Below are 21,725 nucleotides of genomic sequence, written 5' to 3'. Positions count from 1 at the left end.
GCCAGCGATGTGTGGACGAATGGTTCTGCACGACAGTGACTAGGAGACAGACTAATCCACGAGGGAGATTAATTCTGATTGTACGACAGAAATAAACATTCAGTTTTAAGAAAAGACTATTCTGATCGGTAGAGGAGAAATTCCACCACAAGACTCGTAAGTTTCGTCTCATTTATGACCATATATAAAAGATAGTATGACAAAAACATAGTTAAGGGCCTAAATACACACATATGTCAAATAAAACCAATAACTTGCAGCAAATTATGTAAAAACGGTTTATTTACAGTTAGATGTGGTTGGCGTGATTGACAGCAACAGATTCGACTGATGAATGATTTTACAACAAAAAAGTACAAAGTTACATTTTAAGTCATTGTTGCAAAGTAAAATGCTTTCAAACTGAAATATACACTCAAAATGCCAGCTTCTTCATCAGCAGATACACTCTAGAATCCACTTCAAAGCCGTGAAGGTTGTTAGCATCTCCTTGAAGCCTCATTAGAAGACCACCATAAGAAACATATGCAGACCTACAAAAACACAGCAACAGTGTTATAGATGCATACCGACAGCCAGGAAAATGTGAAAAGCTGTCAACTGCAGATTGTCCAGGTCAAGACAGTCGTTAACAGCCTTTCAAATCTTCGCAATTATAGAATATATCTGGATTACACCAACATCTTACATATTGACAACTTACAGGCGTGTGGCTGCTTCTGTTGAAGTTTCATCACCTTCTATCTTGTAAACCTTTCCATACATGACATACTCAAACTGGTCTGACCTAAAACAATGAGACATACACATGAAAAAAACAACACATGAAAAAAACAACAACAAACAAACAAAACTCCCTCTTATAAGTTTCTATGAGACACACCTTGACGGTCTGTCGTCTTGAGGGTTGTATTCTCCATCATCTGGTGTACCGTCCTCATACAAAGTGCTGGCAATGACCAACCTGAATTTGTCACCTTATGTAAAACAAGAATTGGCACAAAATAAGTGTTTGTATCATACTATTACAAAAGGAATTTCATGAACTGGTCCTTACCAAGATCCACTGGGTAAATTTGTATATTTACATCCAAGATGAGATCCATTTTAAAAGATTCACTTTCACAATGCAGACGAGAGACTGCAAAACCAAGAAGTTTAAATGAGTGATATCATGGAGTATAATAACAAGGTTCAATCCTCACGGTCGGTCACACGGGTGTTAAGAACTTGTGTGGTGCTTTTCTCGCCTTGGCAACGACGACGAAGGGGAAAACATTAAAAAGCAGCTTTTAAGAAAGGAATGGCACAACTGAAGCAGATAAAAATACTGAATGTTGGAGTTTGTAGAACAAACGTTGTGTGGTGGAGTGAAACTATAAAGGCACTGGTTTTACCTATTGCAAAAGAGTGACAAAACAAAAGTCAGAAACTGTCCCCAATGTATTCCATTCCCACTATAAACTACTATAATTATAATTAATCAATTCTTATCAGCATACAGGTTTTACAGCAACATTTGGTCCTGCTCACTTCAGCTGTATTTGTAGCTTAACATGGCCAAATTAGCCATCAGTAAACCACTTGAATCCTCAAAATGTTTCCTATGGATTTTTCCCTTTGCCCCAGATCACCCTTGAAAAAGAGGTCTCAATCACAATGGTTTCTTAAATAAAAAGGTTAATAAATACAAAAATAGACTTCAGGTGAATGGAATATGGACCTGTACAAAGGAAGGTTAGTGATCTTTAACCACCTGGTGTTTTAATCTAGTATTGTGTGTAATTTGTGATACCATTTTTAGAAGGTTTGTGGAGTAGCATAAAGTTTCTACTTTCCATTGTTGATTGCCCCTTCATAAAAATGGCGACTGCTAATCAGATCTCAAATTATGTAAACAATTATTTAAGCAAAAATATCCTGACCAGCCCCAAAATGTCACAACTCACACCAACAGTTGCCCTTTTACAAAAAACATTTTCTAACACAAAATTGTCGTTTTTTTTTTATAATATATAGACTTTAATAAGATAATGGTCACATTCATATATTCAAATAGCCCAGCAGTTTCAGGAGCCTCGGCACGGCCATATAGCCTCATGGCTAACCCTAACCCTGACCCTGACCCTGACGCTGACCCTAGCCCTAACCCGGCGCGGTCACATAGCCCAGCAGTTTCAGGAGCCGCGGCACTGTAGACACTCCCATTTATATAATCATTAGATGAATATATAAAGTACATTAATGCCTTTTCCCCAGTCTATTTTAACTATTTTAGTATAATACTTAATGAAATGTAATGGTTTAAGCTTTTTTTGTAACTGTATACGCCTTCCCCCTCTTTGTCATGTATATACATTCTATGATTGTTAACTATTATATTTAATGAATACAAATCTTGAGTAAAAATGTGCTTTGTACCTCGATCAAACTTCTTGCCATCAGGATCAATGTCTTTTACATCAAAAATGTCTTCAAACAGGATTCCAGCCATCTTTATTCAGGCCCTTGGAAAGACAAAATATTAAATATGTTAATATGTCATGGCACAGCCTGCTACATAAACTTAACCGACACAAGACTGAGCTAGAACTTTGACAACTGTTTCCTTCACATTAGACTTGAAGACTGAGATGAAAAATACCACGAATCAAAGAAATGGAAATTATATTTAATGTTAACTGATCAAAAGAAGACGCAGTAGTTACATTGTTTCCAAAAACATGCATTCAGTGCAGTATTAGCTTTTAGCTTTAGCCTGATGCAAAAAGTATTAACTTTACTTACCACGTGTGATGATCGTAACGTGCTGTAGATGCGAAGAACACAAGTTTACTTGTTTTCTGTCTGTCAAAACGTGTATTTGGAGTTTGGGGATTCGACATTTATGGGAATTTCATTCATTGCAAAGTAAAAACATCGTACAAGTAAACCGCGCTGTGCAATGTGCTCCACCACTGGGCTATATTACAGCCTAGAGAGACTGGGCTCTGTTGCTGTGGCAACTGCGGCGGCGGCCATCTTGCGAGTGGAGTAAGGGTAAGATTAGAGGGAGTGTCTACAGAGCCGCGGCGCGCGGCCGAAACTGCTTGGCTATTTTGTGCCGCGGCTCCTGAATGTTATGTTATCTGCTTCTTTAGAACAATAAATATAACATTATATATATATATATATATATATATATATATATATATATATATATATATATATATATATATATATATATATATATATATATATATATATATATATATATATAATGTTATATTTATTGTTCTAAAGAAGCAGATAACATGACCTGTCTCTGTTAGTATATTGTTTTTCTGAAATATGAAAACAAATGATAGTAACCCTAAAAGCATTGCACTGTTCTATATTTAATGAAGAATTAATGTCTTTCTGTCCGCCTGTTTGTTTGTTTGTTTATTTGTTTGTTTGTTTGTTTGTCTGTCAGTACATAAACAAGGACACAACCATTCCTATTCTGTTTATTTCATGACCATTACTTTTAATGAAGAATTTGTTACCTAAAAAAGTTTTCAAGACTTTTTCACATTAGTTTTGTATGTATAATGTGCAATAGAAAAAGTGCAAAAACATTCCCTGAGTTTGCCTGCGTTCTTTAGTTGAATTTCCCTTCACAACATGGCTGCTGGAACGTTGGTTACTATAGTCTACCATAGTGAATGTCCCTCTAGCGTATTTTGTATGACACATTGTGCGCAACCTTTGACACAAGACTACTTCCGGCTACTTCCGTTGTAGAAAACAATGTGTGTATACAATATATAAGTATTTGATAATTATAAAGATCTACGTTCTTCTGATTTAAATATCCGTAACTAACGTGCAACTTTAAATACATAATATTATTAATAATAAAGTGTAATGTATCAACGAGATTATGTGTCATTGTCCAACTATGCACGGAATGTGTTTTTATCATACACATATCATATGCATAAGGAATGTCTATTATTTTGTATTGATGTTGTTGTTGTTGTTGTTGTTGTTGTTGTTGTGGTGGTGTTACTTTTAATGGCGGTTGGCAGCCAACTGAAAAGGTGCATTTACCGCCACCTAGTGTAGTTATACGTCTACAAAGTATGTGTTCTACGCTGTACTGTAAAATGAAAAAAGGAGGGAGCGAAAGAGAGAAAGAGAGCAAAAGTTCATTATGTATTCATTAATATTTGTGTTGGACATGCGTAATCAACAGCTGGTTGCTATGGACATTTTTTTCAGCGTCCTCTCTTGTTGTCAGCAACACGCTAGCGTTAATGGTAACGCTTCGTTCACATCATGACCACTCAAATGGTTCTTTTTTGTCATGGGCAGAGTGAGTTCCAGTGAACCTAACGTCACATGTCCATTTCAAAACCTCCTCAGGTAATATCATCTTAAACTGTTCACTCTGTGCTAAAGCTAGCTACTACGCATTGCTGACTGACCCTTATGTTGTCTTTAAAAATCCATTTGAGACGTAAGCTAAGTAGCTAGGGATAATAAAACGAAGTAATTCAACGTTAGTGAGTGTATAGCTTTATGTGTTCTATAAGAGAGTTTTAAACAGCTGGTTGGATACAAATGTGATGAAAACAACGGTTTAATTTTCGTGACGCTACCACCAGAGAGACTGATGATGGGAGCTTTCTTCCCTTGATGCGTGATGCTTCATTTGTGTTGTTATATTTCACCTTCTTTTACAGAAGATTCCCCACGTTTAATGGAAACGTAATCACTTTCTGATCAGGACTGGAGCATATTTAAGTGTCAGTCGCGCACATGAGTTTCAAGGAGGCAGCCGAGATGGGAGACATCCTCGCAACTGAAGCAGATCTTCTTGGGATGATCAAAGAGGTAACTAAACAAATTGGTCTCATTTATTTATAGTACGACTATTGGCGTTTATTTGTATTAACAGTGTTTTGTGAATTGTGTGTTTACTAGTACCTTAAATTTGAGGACTTTGAGGAGACGCTTAACAGCTTTGACAAGGAGTGTCAATGCAAAGGCAAACTGGTCTCCAAGCCTCAAGGGAGCTCTCTGAGAGACTCAAAGATGAGAGTCATCCAGGTAATACTATTATTATGTGGCGCATGTGTTTCCCCATTGAACCCTTTGACTATTGTTTGACTTTGTGTGTCACAGAGAGACCTCCTTACCTCTTTTGATGATGGAGACCATAAGGTGTTCTTCGAACTGTGGTCAAACCACATTTCTCCTGAAGTGAAGGAAACAGAGGCCGAGGCCCAGAGTCTGGAGTTTTACCTTTATATTCACTTCACTATCTACCCACTGAGGAAACAGTTCAGTCGGGTATGTAACATGTTGTTTTTTTACTTCTAAAGGTTTGTGTCTATATATATCTGCAAATATCAACCATTTTGGGACATACAGGAGAGTGGATGGGTATAGTAATTAAATGTAACTAACTATACTTTTTTGTCTTTGTCTGTAGTGACAGAATTGTATCTATATTATTCAACTATATTTCTTCTATACTATGTATATTTTATTCATAAAGTACAGGCAGTGTAACAGGAGTCAGGACTGACCCTGCTCTTTTGTGTATTTGATACATAATCATCTCAGTCTCAACAGCCATTACTAACGACTTGTTTGATTTAAATCCAAGCTTAACTTGAAATTATGATTCATGATTTAGTAAAATAATATTTAATAGTGTAATCTATTTGAATACATATAGTGTGTGCATGTGTGTCTGTGTTATTTATCTGCAATCTGCAGAAAGATCACAAGGTAACCATCTAGCCATAAAGTGGGATTGAAAATTCAGCTATTTTGAAATAAAAGCTCAATTTCTTTGTTTAGAGCCACTCTACCAGATTAGATTTATCAACATTAACATTATAATGCTTATCCTGAAAGGCGGGGTATTCAATTGTTGGGAAGCCCGAGGTGCATAAGCCTGAAGCCTGCATATGGGAGCTTTACTGGTCTAAGACCATGTGCTCCACAGGATGAAAATACATTTCCTGATCCTGGAGAACAAACTGTGTGCAAAGATCAACGTGGCCACTGAGCTGTGCTGTTGAGCTTAAGCATCCCCTTGTACATTTGCTTTACAATGTCTGCAAAATCAGGATAAATAATGTTGTATTAGAATATGATAATGAAACAACGTTTCTATTTTACTGTATGTTAATTCAGGAGCCAGGTGACTTTGAGGATAGAATTTCCCTTTTCAAACAATTCCTTGAGACACAAGGAGCAGCGCTGAGTGAAACAACAGAATTCCTGCCTTACTATGCACTGCCATTTGTTCCCAATCCTATGGTACACCCTTCGTTTAAAAATCTTTTCCAGGTAGGAATTTTCCAGTTTATACACACATTTTTACATCATTCCATATAATCACTTCCAATTCCTCTTTTGTGTTGATTCAGGACTCTTGGATACCTAAATTGAAGTATAAGCTCGAGCAATATCTGGCATTTACCCTGAAGCCACCCAACAGTCCAAGGCTGCTAAGTTTATATGTATCCTTTAGTTTATTACTTTAGTTTACCTTTTCCTGATGATACCTTTCCCTATAATGCAATACTTTCGTCTCTTTTAGTTATACTTTAATTACACTTCAGTTGTAGGGAACTAAGTGTAGTGGCGGAATGTATATTTCAATGTTCAGCCTATCCATGGGTTCAAATCCATGAAAAAAATATGAATTTAAAGAAACTATTACATTTTTATCAATGCTGAAATTTCCTCAATGTCATTAATAACTTGGAACATACATGACATGACATACAGTATTATGGCATCCAGCTACTTTCAAATGAGAACCTTTTGATAAATGTGTCCAAAATACTTGAAAGGGACATTGCTCCATGGGACTTGAACCTCTCCCTCCTGTAGGACCAGCCTGATGTTCTGCTGTAGATCCTTTGCTAATACATGTAAGACCCCACACGCCAGCATATAATAGAAAGTGCTATAGAAGTATAGTTCAGCTTAAGGCAAGGCAAGTCTATTTGTAGAGCACATTTCATACACAAGGCAATTCAAAGTGCTTCACACAGCAGGAAAAATGCATTCAAATCACAAAGAAATTACAGAAACAGAAATACAATAAAATAAAAAAAAAACACCTAGCCACAGAGGGTAACGTGTTTTCGGAGTCCAACTCCTTTTTAAATCCTTTTTAAATCAATCCAACTGATTGTCTAAACTAATGGAATCACAAACAAAAGAGAAGAGTGCAAAGAAAAATCCTTTCAGTCATATGCGCAGCTAAACATAACTGTTTTTAGCTTAGATTTGAACATTGTCAGAGTAGAAGTCTGTCTCGCATCTTTAGGAACAAATACATTCTGAAACGCCACTGGCCTCTCCATGCAGGATGTATATGTTAAACCATTAAACTTGACTGAGACACAGGGATTATTATAGATCAATGCAGACAATGTACATGTCTGTTTTATTAAGTGTTTGACTTTAACAAGCATCCTGTAGAGGGAGGGAGGCAGACGCACTAAAGGTACGTCACAACTCATTCTCCATTGAACCTTGTTTAAACTTTAAATGTCTACTTTGTCCATGGACCGGCAGTAATGCTAAAACATGGATACGTTACACCTATTATATTTCATACAAGTAATGTACCGCTTTCCAGTTAAATTATATTGTGAAAAGCACATTTTAAAGCATCTTGCCCTCATAAAAAATTCCTTAACATAGTATTTTACCTGTGTATAATTTCTTACCCATAATATAGATTCTTGAATATTTGACAGATGTAATATGTTGTTGTGTCCAGAAGCCATGCAGCAGCTGCAGATCCAGTTGTCTGAGTCAGACCGGCGCATTGCGACTTACATAAAGAAGTTTAATAAGATTCAGGCTGACTACCACAACCTGATTGGAATAACCGCTGAGCTGGTCGACTCATTGGAGGCGACTGTCAGTGGAAAAATGGTTGGTGAAAAGCTCATCATTGCCAATTAGAGACCAACAAAGCACCTAGTTATAGCTTGTCTTATTTAAAACTGATCATCAAACTATTCCACAGACGTCTTTATAGACCATGTTGTGTGCTTTTGTAGATCTCCCCGGAGTATTTGCAAAGTGTGTGTGTTCGCCTGTTCAGCAGCCAGATGAGGCAGAGCACAGACTTCACCAGGCCTGGCACTGTAAGTACAATCACACCAACTTTATACTTTACAACGTTTTTAACACGACACACAAACACAGGTGAGAAAAACAAGGCCTAAGGCCATATTATTAATGGAAGCACCGACATGTCATGCTTGTACACGATGTATGCAGAAATGTCAGCCTTGTTCAATTACTGTAGCTTATCTCATGCAGAAATGATAATATATAAAATAATTATAATGATTATAATTGATATTACACAAGTTCAATGTAATCAGAATAGTTTGAAGTTTTAAAGCAATTTTGGTCCTGTAGTATACATAATATAATATATATAATATATGCTGTGAAAACAATTTTCACCTGAAGGCAATATATATTCTGATGAAATGTAACACCAGGTAATTTTAAAACCTAATGGCATTTATGAGGAACATTAAAATGGGGAAAAGGTTTATTATTCAAGTAATTGCCCAACATCTCCAACTTTGTAACTCACAGCCGTCATGCTTACCACCGGCTACTCATGTGGAACATATTTGTGTGTGTGCTGCTTAACCGAGTTCTTTTTCTGTGTTGTTTGTCTGTGTGCTGTGTTTCTGTGTGTGCTGTGCTTAATCCACAAAGGGATATTACTCTATGAGTCCTTATGATGATGGCTATGTAAGTTTATTATGTTTTGTTTACCATTTCTACTCCCTAATGTCACCTAGACGTCTCGTTTTGCTTCTGCCTGCTTCTTCCCTCTCTTTGGTCCGCTCGTTCTGTGCCAGCATCCCTGACCTTTCCTAAAAAAGTAACCAATGGTGTGGTCTTCATGTAGGTCTCTCTAGCTAAAATGTTTGATTATTGAATGCATTATTATTTGAAGTACTTGTCCTTCACATCCTTATGTCACATGGCTCCCAAAGGTTCCAGTCATGATCCATTGTTCTTTCTTTAGCCATTCTTTTGAGAGATGTAAAGATAATGCTGCCCCGTGCTGCATTTACCAACACCACTAGAATCCTGGAATGTGAATTAAACTATATTCTATTACAACCTCTCTCACGCTCGGGTCCCTTAAACTACAGGTATTTGTAGTGATGAAAACAAAACCTACTTGTTGAGATCTGACAATGAAGAGTTGTGTTTATCTGAGTAGAGTAATCAAATCTTATACTCTGGTGAAACCAAAGGCTCTTTGAACAAAGAGATATCAACAATAGGAGTGAATAGTAAGAAGACGGCCTGAGAGGAGACGACAATAGACGGCACTCATATAAACTGTTTATTGTGGAGAATTGAGGTCAACTTGTTATGGTTTACAGTCAACCAAATGTGTGCATCCAATCATTCACAAGAACACAACTGAATTCTAATAGAGTTGTGTAGAATCGAATGAATTCTGAGTCACAATGACGCGTGCCCTTTTGGCAGGAATGTTTAGAGGTAAAAGAGAGGCATTCGGGAAAGAGTCCAGGTATCAAAGGCCTTCCCTAAATTCCGCTGTAGAGCAATGCAAATATGTGGTTAGTCCACTGGATATCTGAGAAGACATGGTTCAATCACACAACCTTTCACAGGCCAAGCTTAAAGCTGGGCTTTAGCTTCAATTTCAAGGCTCAAAATCACAAACCGATAACCACTCAAAATCCCATAAATGCGATGCTTGTTTCTAAACATCTTGACTATACTCTAGTCTAATACACTAATAGTTACTCACAGCATGTTTGGGATTGTACAGTGTTTCCCATCATTAGAGGAGACTATGGTGGCCCTGTGTAGTTTCATTTTTGCCCCCATAGTATACAAACATGCAGGGGGGAAAATGGTAAAACCAATTATTATTACATTTCCTTATGACATCAGCTCTTTTTTTTTATCAGCAGAAGCAATACATGACATTTATTCTCCATAAATTGTATAAAATGAAATGATTCCCGTATGGGACACTTGTGCCACTGTAGTCTCAGTATAAAGCTCTACAAAACACTGCTGTGCATGTTAAACAATCATGCATGCGTTTATTAATTATATCTAAAATAATGTGTTTTTGTTCCAGATCAAATAACCAAAACAATGAATATTACAATTATATTTATACATATATACAGAATTTGTGCTGTTAATAAAACTTTGTTAAACTTTGTCTTCATATAAATCTTCGCCGCAGGCCTCCTCAATCCTCAGAGCGTCTCTTGCACCTCAGTAAGTATACAGCATTTTAAACTAATTTTCCATTTGAGAGTCTCCATTTCCTTCCTGTTGTTTCCCAGGAGACCCAAGGAGGTGCCAATGCTGCCCTCACTGGACTATGACAAGCTGAAGAAAGATCTGATGGAGGGCGCGGACAGGCTCAAGGCTCTGCTGCTACAAGCACTGCGCTGGGTAATTCTTATTGGTTAATTCGAGCAGAAGAAAAGGTTTTGTACACTACGCTTGTATCTTAAGAATCTAAAACTAACTTGCTGTTGTAGAGACTCACGCGGTCACTTCCTGGTGAGCAGAGAGACACGGTGCTCCAAGCTTACATCAGCAATGATCTGTTCGACCGCTTCAGCAGGAATCAGGTTTGCCCAACATCCCAGTGATAATAGACGGATTAGAAGAGGTTGTACTGCGCTTATGTCATTGTGATGTGGGAGTGCAATTCTAATAGTACGGCATTGTTATTATTTAACCATCAGAACATTTGCAGCTTTGAAATAAAACATATACATGCTAGGCTTACAGGAGCTTGTTGTCTCCCAGTGTACAGTGTCCCACAAGTCTTTTGAAATATGGAACATTATCCCTGAACAGAACAGTAAACGATCCTCAATTCCCAGCTCGACTCTTTGTTTGCGATCTTACAACAACACTATTGGACACTAATGGCATATAATTGGATATGCAATGCATTTGTGGGTGTCAGGCTTCAATCTTACCTCTCGAATGTGTGTCATAGAACTACCTAGCAATAAATAAATACATATATTCATGAATATATTTTAAAAAAAGACCTCATTTTTTTTGTCCAGAAAACTGTGCTTGTTTTACTGCGGTCTACAAATGATATTGTCCGTCAGTTCATGGCTCGACTGATCAATGCGTTCGCTTCTCTAGCTGAGGGTAAGCGATCCAGTCTGTAGTTTCCTTTCATGCTAATCACGTGGCCGATCCTATGAGCCGTAATGCCTCGCTGACGTTCATACTTCCTCACTTACTCACTTGCGTTTGTCATTTCAGGCCGAGCTTATCTCTCTCAGATCCCCATCTGTCTGACAATTATGACAGAGACACTCAAGAAGGAGGAAAAAGATTCAGTTACAAGAGAAAATGTTCTAACTGCACTGCAGAAACTCAGTCTCAGGTGAAATAACTGTGAGTTGTCGTCTTCCCCGAATAATGCAGAATTACAAAGTTATCCCGATGTGTATTCTGTTGTAGGAGGAGTCAGCAGACTGCCATGATAGAGGACGGTCTGCTTGGTTATATCATGGATGAACTGCAGGATTATGACTGCCTCAACGACTATACTTTGGAGTACTCTACGGCACTACTCATGAACCTCTGTCTAAGAACAAAGGGTACACGCTAACAAAGCCAGCGCAGTATTACTCCAGTACATCCTTCTGTCTTTTTATTAGCTGCTTGAGCCAAGAAGTACATTATACATAACATGTTGATAATATTAATGTTGTAATACAAACAATACATATCTTAATCTACAATCATATCTAAAATGCTTGGCTGTCTTTCCCACTCTCCACACCGGTTTCACATTGGCATCTGCCGTGTACAAGACGACAGGCTGAGAATATTCTTTTATTTGTGTGATTCAGGTAAAAGGAAGTGTGCTGAAAAGGCCAAAAATATGCTTAAAGTTCTAACTGATCTACTGGGACACGAGAAACACGAGGTACTGCACATATTGTACTAAAAATATAGCTATTAAAACCAAAACTCGGTGAATGAAATTGGCACGGTCTATTCTCTGTTTTTGTCTAATTGTTGCTTCTGAATATCCTGATGATTTTGATGGCAGGTATAAAGCATATATATATATATATATATGACCTATTCTTTCAGATTCGACCGTATGTAAATGGAGTCTTGTACAGCATCCTGTCTATTCCCTCTGTGAGGCAGGAAGCCAAAGAGATGGTAAGATGGTTAAACAATTACTATACTATAGACCAAGGATCAGTCAGATATTGGCATGCAACGAGCAGTTTATTGGTCTAATAAAACTACATATATTTACATTTTAACTGTGTCGGCCTTCTTTCTGACGTGTATTGTGCTTTGCTTGAACAGAGTGTCGATGAGATTCTTTATTGTTACTGCAAAGAGGATGATCCAGACCTGAAGAGACAAATTCAGTTTGTCATAAAACAATTGAATTCAAGTATGATGTTTTCTATTTTTATCTATTTCTGTGTTTCATTCACTTGGGCTCGATTTGTAAGTCGTGTATCTGATTGTTTCAGCTGAAGACGAGGGACCCGAGTCAGATGATGACGAAGAAGAGGATGACCTTGATGTAAGCATAAAAATTGTGTTGTGAAATTGTTTAAGATAAGATAAGATAAGATATTCCTTTATTGTCCCACATGGGGAAATTTCATTGGTGCAACGCAGGTAGATACAGAAGAACAGATCACTTATAGGAAGTCTGAAAAACACTTTCAGTAGAAGATCTCCTATAAATAAATAAAAACTCCCATAGACAAATAAATAAATAAATAAATACCATTGCATGTGATCACGACAGTAATTGCACATGAATATGTGTCACGACAGCACATAGATTGCACATGAATTTCACAGTAATTGCACATGAATTGCACATGGATTCCAACAGCAATTGCACATACGACAGAATTGCACATCAGTATTAGGTTAGGTCAGTATTGCGAGTGTTCAGGACTAACAGTGTTTGTTATAAAGTCTGACAGCAGCAGGAAGGAAAGACCTACGGAACCTTTCCTTCACACAGCGAGGGTGGATCAGTCTCTCACTGAAGCTGCTCTCCAGAGCGGACAGAGTGTCCTGCAGGGGGCGACACTCATGGTCCAGCATAGATGTGAATCTAGCCAGGACCCTTCTGTCCCCCACCTCCTGCACAGAGTCCAGAGCACAGCCCAGGACAGAGCTGGACTTCTTGATGACTCTGTCCAGCCTCTTCCTCTCCCTCTCTGTGATGCTGCTGCTCCAGCAGGCCACACCGTACAGGAGCTGATGCCACCACAGAGTCGTAGAAGGTCTTCAGGAGTGGCCCTGTCACTCCAAAAGACCTGAGTCTCCTCAGGAGGTAGAGCCGACTCTGGCTCTTCCTGTAAAGTGCAGTACAGTCTGTGTTATGAGTCAGTCCAGTTTGTGGTTCAGATGAACACCCAGGTACTTGTATGAGTCCACTCTCTCAATGTCCCGTCCCTGGATGTTCACTGGTGAGGGGGCAGTGGGGTGGCGTCTGCGGAAATCCACCACCATCTCCTTGGTCTTCCCCGCGTTGATGAGGAGGTGGTTCCGCTGACACGAGTCCACAAAGTCCTGCGCCTGTCCTCTGTACTCCGCGTCATCGTCGTCCGTGATGAGTCCGATGATGGCAGAGTGGTCAGAGAACTTCTGCAGGACACAGCTGTCCGTGTCATGTCTGAAGTCTGCAGTGTAAAGGGTGAAGAGAAAGGGCGCGAGGACAGTGCCCTGGGGCGCCCCCACACTGCAGGTCCGAGTGTCAGACACACAGTTCCGGGCTCTCACAAACTGGGGTCGGTCTGTGAGGTAGTCCAGGATCCACTCTGCCAGGTCATACTCCACACCAGCCGTCTCCAGCTTGTCCCTCAGGAGCAGCGGCTGGATGGTGTTGAAGGCGCTGGAAAGATTGAAGAACAGAATCCTCACAGAGCTGCCAGGCTTTTCCAGGTGAGAGAGAGAGCGGTGCAGCAGGGAGATGACGGCGTCCTCCACTCCGATGCCAGACCGATATGCAAACATGGTGGCTCGTTGGGATTATAGAGAACTGTATTAAGAGAGAGAGCGCACATCTTCACCTTAATCTTTATAATCACCTGGTGATTTATTGTTTTTTCTGTAATAGGTGGATCTGGTGGAGACGGGCCTGGAAGAGGAAATACTCCAGCCACAGCCGCGAGAACTGTCTGGGGAGAGTCTGCTCACTACAGAGTACCTGGGAGTAAGAACTAGAAATCAGATCCAACTGTTATTATTTAAGTAGCCTCCATCCTCCAATGGCTTTGTGTGTATTTTGATACAAAATGAATAAGATTTCACTTGTTGACCTTGAGTCTGGCACAGCACTGATATTGATACTGTATAATGCTGGCAGAAAATGCTATGTAAATAGATATAGCAGTCTCCCCATGGTTTTTCTATTATTCATGTTTGATGGATAATATAAAGGATTTTTACTCCTCATGACATTGTCGGTGTATATTCCCAGTCAACACTGAGTATTTTTGTTCTGTGTGTTTAGATTATGACCAACATGGCAAAAGCAAAAAAGCAATCTTCATCTGCTCAATCTGGCGATATTGAACCTCTCCAGCGCCCTGTCACGCCAAGACTGAGACATTCTAACTCTGGGTATGTACCGTAATTAGATTTTTTGGTCTGGAATTTGTTTTAATTGTCTAAATTGTCTGTAGTATTTTGAGTGTCTCAGTTTACAGTTGCCTATATCATTGTGAGTTTGTACTTTGAGCCTGAATTGAAGAGAATCCCCAAATGGCTCACTTGACCTGAATACTGTATTTCATATCAAATTCTTTTGAGATGCCTGAAGAAATAGTACAGTAGGTCAAAGTAAGTGGAGCTGTAATTGTTAACATGACTGTGGCGAATAGTAAATTATAGTGAGTCACTTATCGGAAGTAATAATAAAAGACAAAATGGCCACACTTATGTTGCGTTACTTTTAATGGTGGTTGGCAGCCAAGTGAAAAGGTGCATTTACCACCACCTACTGTAGTTGTACGTCTTATGTATGTGTTCTACGCTATACCGTATCTAAAAATTAATAAATGAATTAATAGAGAGAGAGAGAGAGAAAGTGAGAGAAAAAGAGAGGGAGAATTAGAGAGCGGAAGAGAGTCTGACCACACTTATGATGGACTGTGATAGTGATTTTGCCTGTCATCATTTTCAGGGATTCCAGACCCGGCAGTCGTGGAGGTGACCGAGGTCAGGACAGCCTCCCGCCATCTCCGTTCAATTCTCGACCTCCCACTCGCTCTGGCAGCCGCCCTCTGACCGCTGACTCCTTACATCAGAGCACTGGTCAGTACTTCTAACATATATGTTTACCAGAGATGCAACCCAGTAATTGTGTTTATTGAAACAGTTGACAACTAATCAATCATCTAATTGTGTCTATTTGTAGAATATTATTTAATATAATATACTTTTTATATTAATACTTTCAACTTCCTGTTATATGCAACAGTTATGCTACTTTTTCCCATTAAAATTCTATGACAACGGTTCTAATTTAGTTTCATTCTGAAATCCATCGATGCATACACTGTGTAGTTTGTGATTTTGATGAATCTGCTATTTCTCCTTTCAAAAAGTCAATTTAAGATTTGAATTTATGTTTTCTTTTTTGTTTTGTTTTTAGATACTGAAAGTGTCAGATTTTCCCAGGATATAGATCTGGATGCGCTGTTTGAAGGTCATGCCACAAAAGGACTGGAAGAACAGAATGGATATTCTCGGAGGTAAAAATGACCTGGAAAAGGCTAGATTCTAAAACCCAAGACCTGTCAGGTTAAGAAGCACGAAACACAAATTGTTAACTTAGTGCAAAATCAAAAGTTTCACAATATTGTTGTGAACTCGTACAGTATATTATAATGGAACACTCTTGGTCTGAAGTGCACTCTTATGTTGATAAGAAATACCAGAATAGTGTCAATAAACAACCAGAAACTTTCCTCGCAACAGGCTAATCCAGAGATGACGTCATGATGCTGTCAAAATGAGATATACCGTAGTTTCAGCTATAATCGGCTTTGCCCTTAATAATTAGCCATTGCTTTATGATAATATGCTTTTCAATGGATGCACATAAATATGTTGTGTATCCTGTCGACTCTGAGTTATTTGTGGGTTTGGGGGGTTGGCAGGCCCACTCCCCAATGGGTGACTCAGCTCTGGCCAGGCGCTCCGTACGCCTGTGACATGCGTTTAAACCAGCAGCACCCACAAAGAGACCCATTCAGACAGACCTCCCTGGCTCCGGCCCTCCTTCAAATCCCAAAGGAACCCGACTCCTCAGTCTCACCAAGAGTAATGAGTCTCAGGAAACTGCTTCAGTCATCTCTCCGCTTATCCCCCAGGGACGCACAACACCGCTACCAAACAGCTTGTCCTGGTCTCAGTCCAGTCGCCTGATTTCACCCCTGGTTTGAATGACAGGGACTTCAGCGTGATCAACAAAGTAGTCAATGGAATCTTAGAAACACTGCATTGTTGGTGCTTGTTAGCAAAAACACAGCTGTTCCTTTGGTTACATGGACAGAAAGCACACCTGGAGTGGCAACCAGACTATTTTCCAACATCAAAAGTTTAAGATTGGGAAGAGGGAAGAAGGATATTTAATGTGAAAATCTCATATTTGTGTAAGGCCGCAATGCATTTCACACCTTTTGTTAGTCTCGTGGCAAATTTGCCTTTGCGTTGTGTAGAAAAGTAATGACGTGTCCAATCCTACTCTGCTCAGCATCCTTTCGTCTCTTACCGGAAGACTGATCATAAGAATTAATGTAAATCGACTTGATAATGCACAGCATCACTTACAGCAGGTCTTCTAAGGAAATATATTTGGCTCTGCCCCTTCCTGTGCTGTGCATTAATATTTATGACCTGTTCTAGCTGTTGTCCTGATGTATTGTGTTCATATAAAGTTAGGGCTTTTACTTATAGGCACTTTACCAAAGTTATTATTATTATATTTGTCAAAAAATGTTTGTTAGTTGACCAAAGTTTAATGCCATTACATAGTAGTTAAAATCATAATATAATAATATCAGTAAAAGAATGAATCATTTAGTTGCATCAATCTAATGTCTAGTTCCTTTGTGCCCGTTCTTCATTATCTGTCATTTTAGAGCTTTTGTAATGTGGCATGACCTTTTGTCTATTCAAAAAGTCACACGGTTCAGAACACTATCTTATAGATAGATTTTATCTTACATTTTGGTTCCACTGTGACTCGTATAACAGAGTTTATATCTGTAATTTATCCATCTATTATATTATAAGATTGCCACTGGAGACAAGTGATTTGAGAATTCTGCCATTATACTCCTTTCTTTTGACTCTGAAACGTCAGTGGGTCTCGGAGGACCGACTCATTCACAGCATAAACACATTTTATTTGTGATACAAACACAAATATGATGGTCAGGTATATTTTTTCATCATGTCAGTTGTTTCCACAGTTCAGTGCAACAGGCTTAACAAGTTTGAGTGAGCCAGACAGGACAACAGAAAACAAATCAAATAAACCTGTTTAGCCCTTCATCTAGATCTAGTTCAATCTAGTTGATTGATTTGCATGTATTTGTACCAAAATGCACTGAATGTGGGACTTGTGAAACTGAACTGGTCGGCACATGTTGAGTCTCTCAGGACTATTGTGCTCTGTTGTATCGGGTTTCATATCTTTTTAGAGGATTACACGTTTTCATTGCCCCTTCTGACAGGATAAAATGTCCATGGCATACAGGAATCAAGTGAGCAGTTTGTGATAATAATCTTGTTTCCTGAAATATAGTATCCTTGTTTTTGTCCTTTATTTCCTCAGGCAGTATATTCCCGCATTTGAGAGTAAGTCAAAAATTCCGCGCACACCTGACGGCACATCACTACAGAGAGGATCCAGCCATAGTCGTGTCCTGGCCCCGCAGTTCTCCCACTGTGACCCACAGCAGAGCAGCAGGCCCGGCTCTGATGCCTCCGATGGAGAGACGTCACAGAAAAGTGGAAGTAAGCGGCCCACAGTGGTGTAAATAAAATCAAAACTACTGACAGCTGCAACAACTTCACCCTTTTTATATTCTGTTTCTGCGGAAAGAAGTTTACATGCAAATATTTTAATGAGGTCTTAAATACTGTGTGTTCTAATATACTTCCAAGAATTTTTACTTTTATTTAAAAAAAGATGTAGATTCCTGAATTTTACATGAAAGAAAATATTCTTTACCCCTTTAACTAGATTTGCATATCTTACTATATATACAAACGATAGGTCTGTATTTCTATACTTCCTTTGAAATTTGCCTTTCTAAACCAGTGTGTGCACAGTATTATACACATTTCTATTGCCAATGAACAGAATTCACAAATATAGGAACTTGCTTTGGAGATACGGTGGAACATAAAACAATGATAAATCAACCTAAATAAAGTCAAAAAGGGCATGTATTAAAGAAAAAACTATTTAAATCTACTATAGGTTAAAAATAAAAATAGGCTTACTATGTACACAACATTTACAGTTAAATTTACAGATGTAGTACAGAAAGTGAACAGTGCAGCGAGTGACTGATTAAAACTTCTTAAAGTGTTTAAGAAGTGTTCATGCGTACTACCCCGGAGGTTTTGTTTTGTGATAGTTTTACTCTAATTACCTTCCTCTTGCTTTTTCTAAACAAAAGCAGAGACTCAAAAGGTAAAGTACTTGACACTGGTTTAGCTCTACATTTAAAAGGGAATCATTCACTTTTGATTTCATGTCCTGTTATCTGGTGAAACTGCACAAGGTAGAAAAGTACAAACGAGTTGTAATATTCAAATTGTCTCAAAGCTGACCGTATCACATTTAAAACTTACACAATTATGTCGTCGTCGGATGGAATTGAGGCTTGCGTTGTTGCTTTTAGTTGGTTGATACCATCTCTCTATGCCCTCATGCGTCTTAATCTTATTGCAGCGATTCGTATTCCGGCTCTTAGACTGGCAACTCTTATCATAAAGCCTCTAATAAGACTTAATGGTCAGAGCCACCACTTCCGTCTGAGTGTGTGCGGTGCTTCTGAGGCCTGGCAAGTGTCAAACATCTATGGACACACCAGGAAGTCACTTAATCCCGGCTTCACTCAAAACGCATTAGAGACGCAGACATGGCATCCCAAACAAAAGACGTAAGCGTTTTTGTTTTATCGTTTCTGCCAACCGTCGCGTGCAATTGAGTGTAATGTGTAACGCTTTGTATTGCTGGCGTCCGGCTGCAGGGGAGAACGCGCCACTTTTGTCAAACCCAAAATCGCAGGACGGAGGAGGCAGTGGTTTCGCTGGAGGGGAGACGCTGGAGGTGTTTGCGTGGCTGACATGGCGCACCCACTCGAGCGCCGAGAACGAGAGCAGAGGGGCAGTAGCGCCATAAACATAACGCCATAGCTATCGTTACATTCCCGTGGTCATTTTTGCAGTTGTTAATATATTGCTGGGGTAGGGTAACTTAGCGTAATCGAGGAGTATGATTTATTTGTCCAAAGTTCAGACATAAGTTGAGCTGCATCAGGATGAAAAGTTGATACTTTGCACTGGAAATGTCTGCTTTTATAACCCAGGTGACAAATGGACCCATAAAAATCTATATTTGGTCCAGCAACATGTAGTTTTGTGATGTGGATCAGTGGAATATAGGATTTCAGAAGGTCTCTAATTGTTAGGTAAAATATTAGCAAGGTTTTATCTACATATATCTACATATTCAGCGTAAGAATGTCACGCTATCAAATTTGAGTTATTGTGGGGGAAAACATCACGATTGAGTGATTATTCACGATTTTTGAGAGTGAGACTGTGTCTAAACAGTGAAATCTTAAAATTTATTTCAATCCCATTGTCTAACATGTTACTAAGGCTGTGCCCGGCTTTACAAAATTACTTTCTGAAAACCAAAATAAAGTTAAATATGACAAAAACAGCCAGATGAAAAGGTATTTACATTTAGGTGTATTTTTTTTGGACTATATAATAAAGGGGAAAAAAACGTAATTTTGCTTCTAAAATTGTCACGATTATTATTATTTTTTTCTATTTATATTGTGACCTGAATATTCACGATTAATAATTCAGTTGTAGTCATCTGGATGTTTTGACATTCCTCCGAGGGTCATTCTCAATCTGTGAATCAAGAACGGGAACTCAGATATTTATCCTACTCTGAGTGGGTTCTGCGCACCGGGCGGGACCTCCTGATAAAAGGTGTTTTTGGTTTCACCAGAACTCTTTTGTTTACTATCAAACTAGCCTCTTTGTCTCCTAATAATTGCTCTTCCTCTGTATTTCCAATTTTAGTCCATTCAAAAAGACAAATCTGACGCACTGGTGACACACTAGGAATGACAAAGTGACACAGAGATTGGAGCAGTTTAGAAACTATGTTGCTGCTAAATATCTGCTACATTTTCAATATCAGACCCATGCCAATATCTAGGAAGACCCTCATCGCTGATACCAATATCGGAACCAATTTATCGCCAATCTCTACAAAGAACCAGACCATGTATTGCCATCTCAGACCTCATTTTGATTTGTCCTTTTTTGTTATCACCTCACATTATTCAACAGTCACCTGACATAATTTCTCTCGGTACTCTCCCTTTCTGCCTCCCCCCACCCCACCCCTCCTGCAGGCGGCCCGTCCAAGAGGAGGTGAAGAGGGACCTGTCACCAAGGAGCGCCACTATCTCCCCCGCAGCATGGGACTTCCTGTAACCTCATCCCCGGCCAGCGGCAATCGGCGTCGCGCGGCAGAGACGGTCCAGATCAGCCTCACCCACAGCGAGGCAGAAGTGGGGGGGGGGAGTGGGGCCCGAACAATGCAAAGGATTGTGGGGGGCGCGTTTTTTCCCCTTCTTCTGTTTTCCACCCCCTCTGCAGCAGCGTAGACCTGTTGGGTAACTTTATAGTGGGTCAGACAATAATCACAGTCCGGAGCTGGCCCTCCCCCTTCACCTTGTGTATTCATTCACCTCTGCATCTCCATTCACTCAGGTATTTCCTGGCTAATCTTCCTGTTTGCTAATCATTACCTTCATTTTCTGAGCTAAAGCTTTTAAGTGGCACCGCATTGTTTTTGCCATCTCAAACTTGAATCGATTTAACAGTTAGCGTGCCAAGGACTGATGTATTGATGATGTTAATTTGATCAGAAAAAGGGATTTCAACTGTTTTTTTGTGTGTGTGTGTGAATATTCTTGTATATAGTGATAATCTGCCATTGACCGAATAAGACTTAAGTTATTTTTAACTTACACAGTGAATGTTTACAAATGACACAGGTCTGCACTGACTCGTGAATTGTAGGAATCATATACTGTTTTTAGTGGACACTAATATGTATGAAAGACTTGAATACCAGTTATTTGTTGTTGATGAAATGGGTTGAAGTTTATAGTTCAGACATTCGTTTCTACACAAATCCTGCCGTTTATCATAGTTAATTGTGGCTGCAAATGTGTTCACTTTGTAATCTAAAATCTAAACCTTTGGATAAATCCATTCAAAATCACATCGTTAATGTGGCGTCGTGCCCGAACTAGAGCAGTACAAATTATGTTCGACAGGCAGTTGGCAGTAATTCCACAGTTTGTACACATTATGACATG

General features: G+C 39.1%; 2 protein-coding genes across 5 annotated transcripts; one reads left to right on the top strand and one right to left on the bottom strand.

The window, feature by feature from the left end:
- Positions 1–264: 264 nt before the first annotated feature.
- Positions 265–2,972, bottom strand: polr2h (RNA polymerase II, I and III subunit H). The gene is made up of 6 exons (XM_072438430.1): positions 2,788–2,972; positions 2,422–2,507; positions 1,058–1,141; positions 884–977; positions 704–787; positions 265–533 (listed from the first exon to the last, which is right to left on the bottom strand). The coding sequence occupies exons 2-6, from the start codon at positions 2,492–2,494 to the stop codon at positions 416–418; spliced, it is 453 nt and encodes a 150-aa protein (XP_072294531.1). The 5' UTR covers positions 2,495–2,507; positions 2,788–2,972; the 3' UTR covers positions 265–415.
- Positions 2,973–4,707: 1,735 nt separating this feature from the next.
- On the top strand, positions 4,708–21,289 carry armc9 (armadillo repeat containing 9). 4 transcript variants are annotated; one of them, XM_072438651.1, is made up of 25 exons: positions 4,708–4,860; positions 4,951–5,076; positions 5,152–5,319; positions 6,175–6,330; positions 6,411–6,503; positions 7,477–7,501; positions 7,781–7,938; positions 8,067–8,153; positions 8,746–8,781; positions 10,274–10,308; positions 10,380–10,488; positions 10,578–10,670; positions 11,121–11,211; positions 11,329–11,452; positions 11,530–11,669; positions 11,925–12,001; positions 12,172–12,246; positions 12,400–12,490; positions 12,573–12,625; positions 14,183–14,278; positions 14,579–14,688; positions 15,251–15,381; positions 15,722–15,821; positions 17,912–18,093; positions 20,751–21,289. In XM_072438651.1, exons 1-25 carry the CDS (start codon positions 4,786–4,788, stop codon positions 20,771–20,773), a joined length of 2,454 nt encoding a protein of 817 aa, XP_072294752.1. In that variant the 5' UTR covers positions 4,708–4,785; the 3' UTR covers positions 20,774–21,289. The 4 variants fall into 4 exon arrangements, with proteins under 4 accessions (XP_072294752.1, XP_072294749.1, XP_072294754.1 ...); XM_072438648.1 differs by having other exon boundaries at positions 10,377–10,488; XM_072438653.1 differs by lacking the exon at positions 8,746–8,781.
- Positions 21,290–21,725: the final 436 nt, after the last annotated feature.

This window comes from Eucyclogobius newberryi, unplaced genomic scaffold, assembly GCF_026437365.1.
Source record: "Eucyclogobius newberryi isolate DKJ021-1_F unplaced genomic scaffold, fEucNew1.0.hap1 SCAF_9, whole genome shotgun sequence".
NCBI lineage: Eukaryota > Metazoa > Chordata > Actinopteri > Gobiiformes > Gobiidae > Eucyclogobius > Eucyclogobius newberryi.
This window is presented reverse-complemented; position numbering and strand designations above follow the sequence as displayed.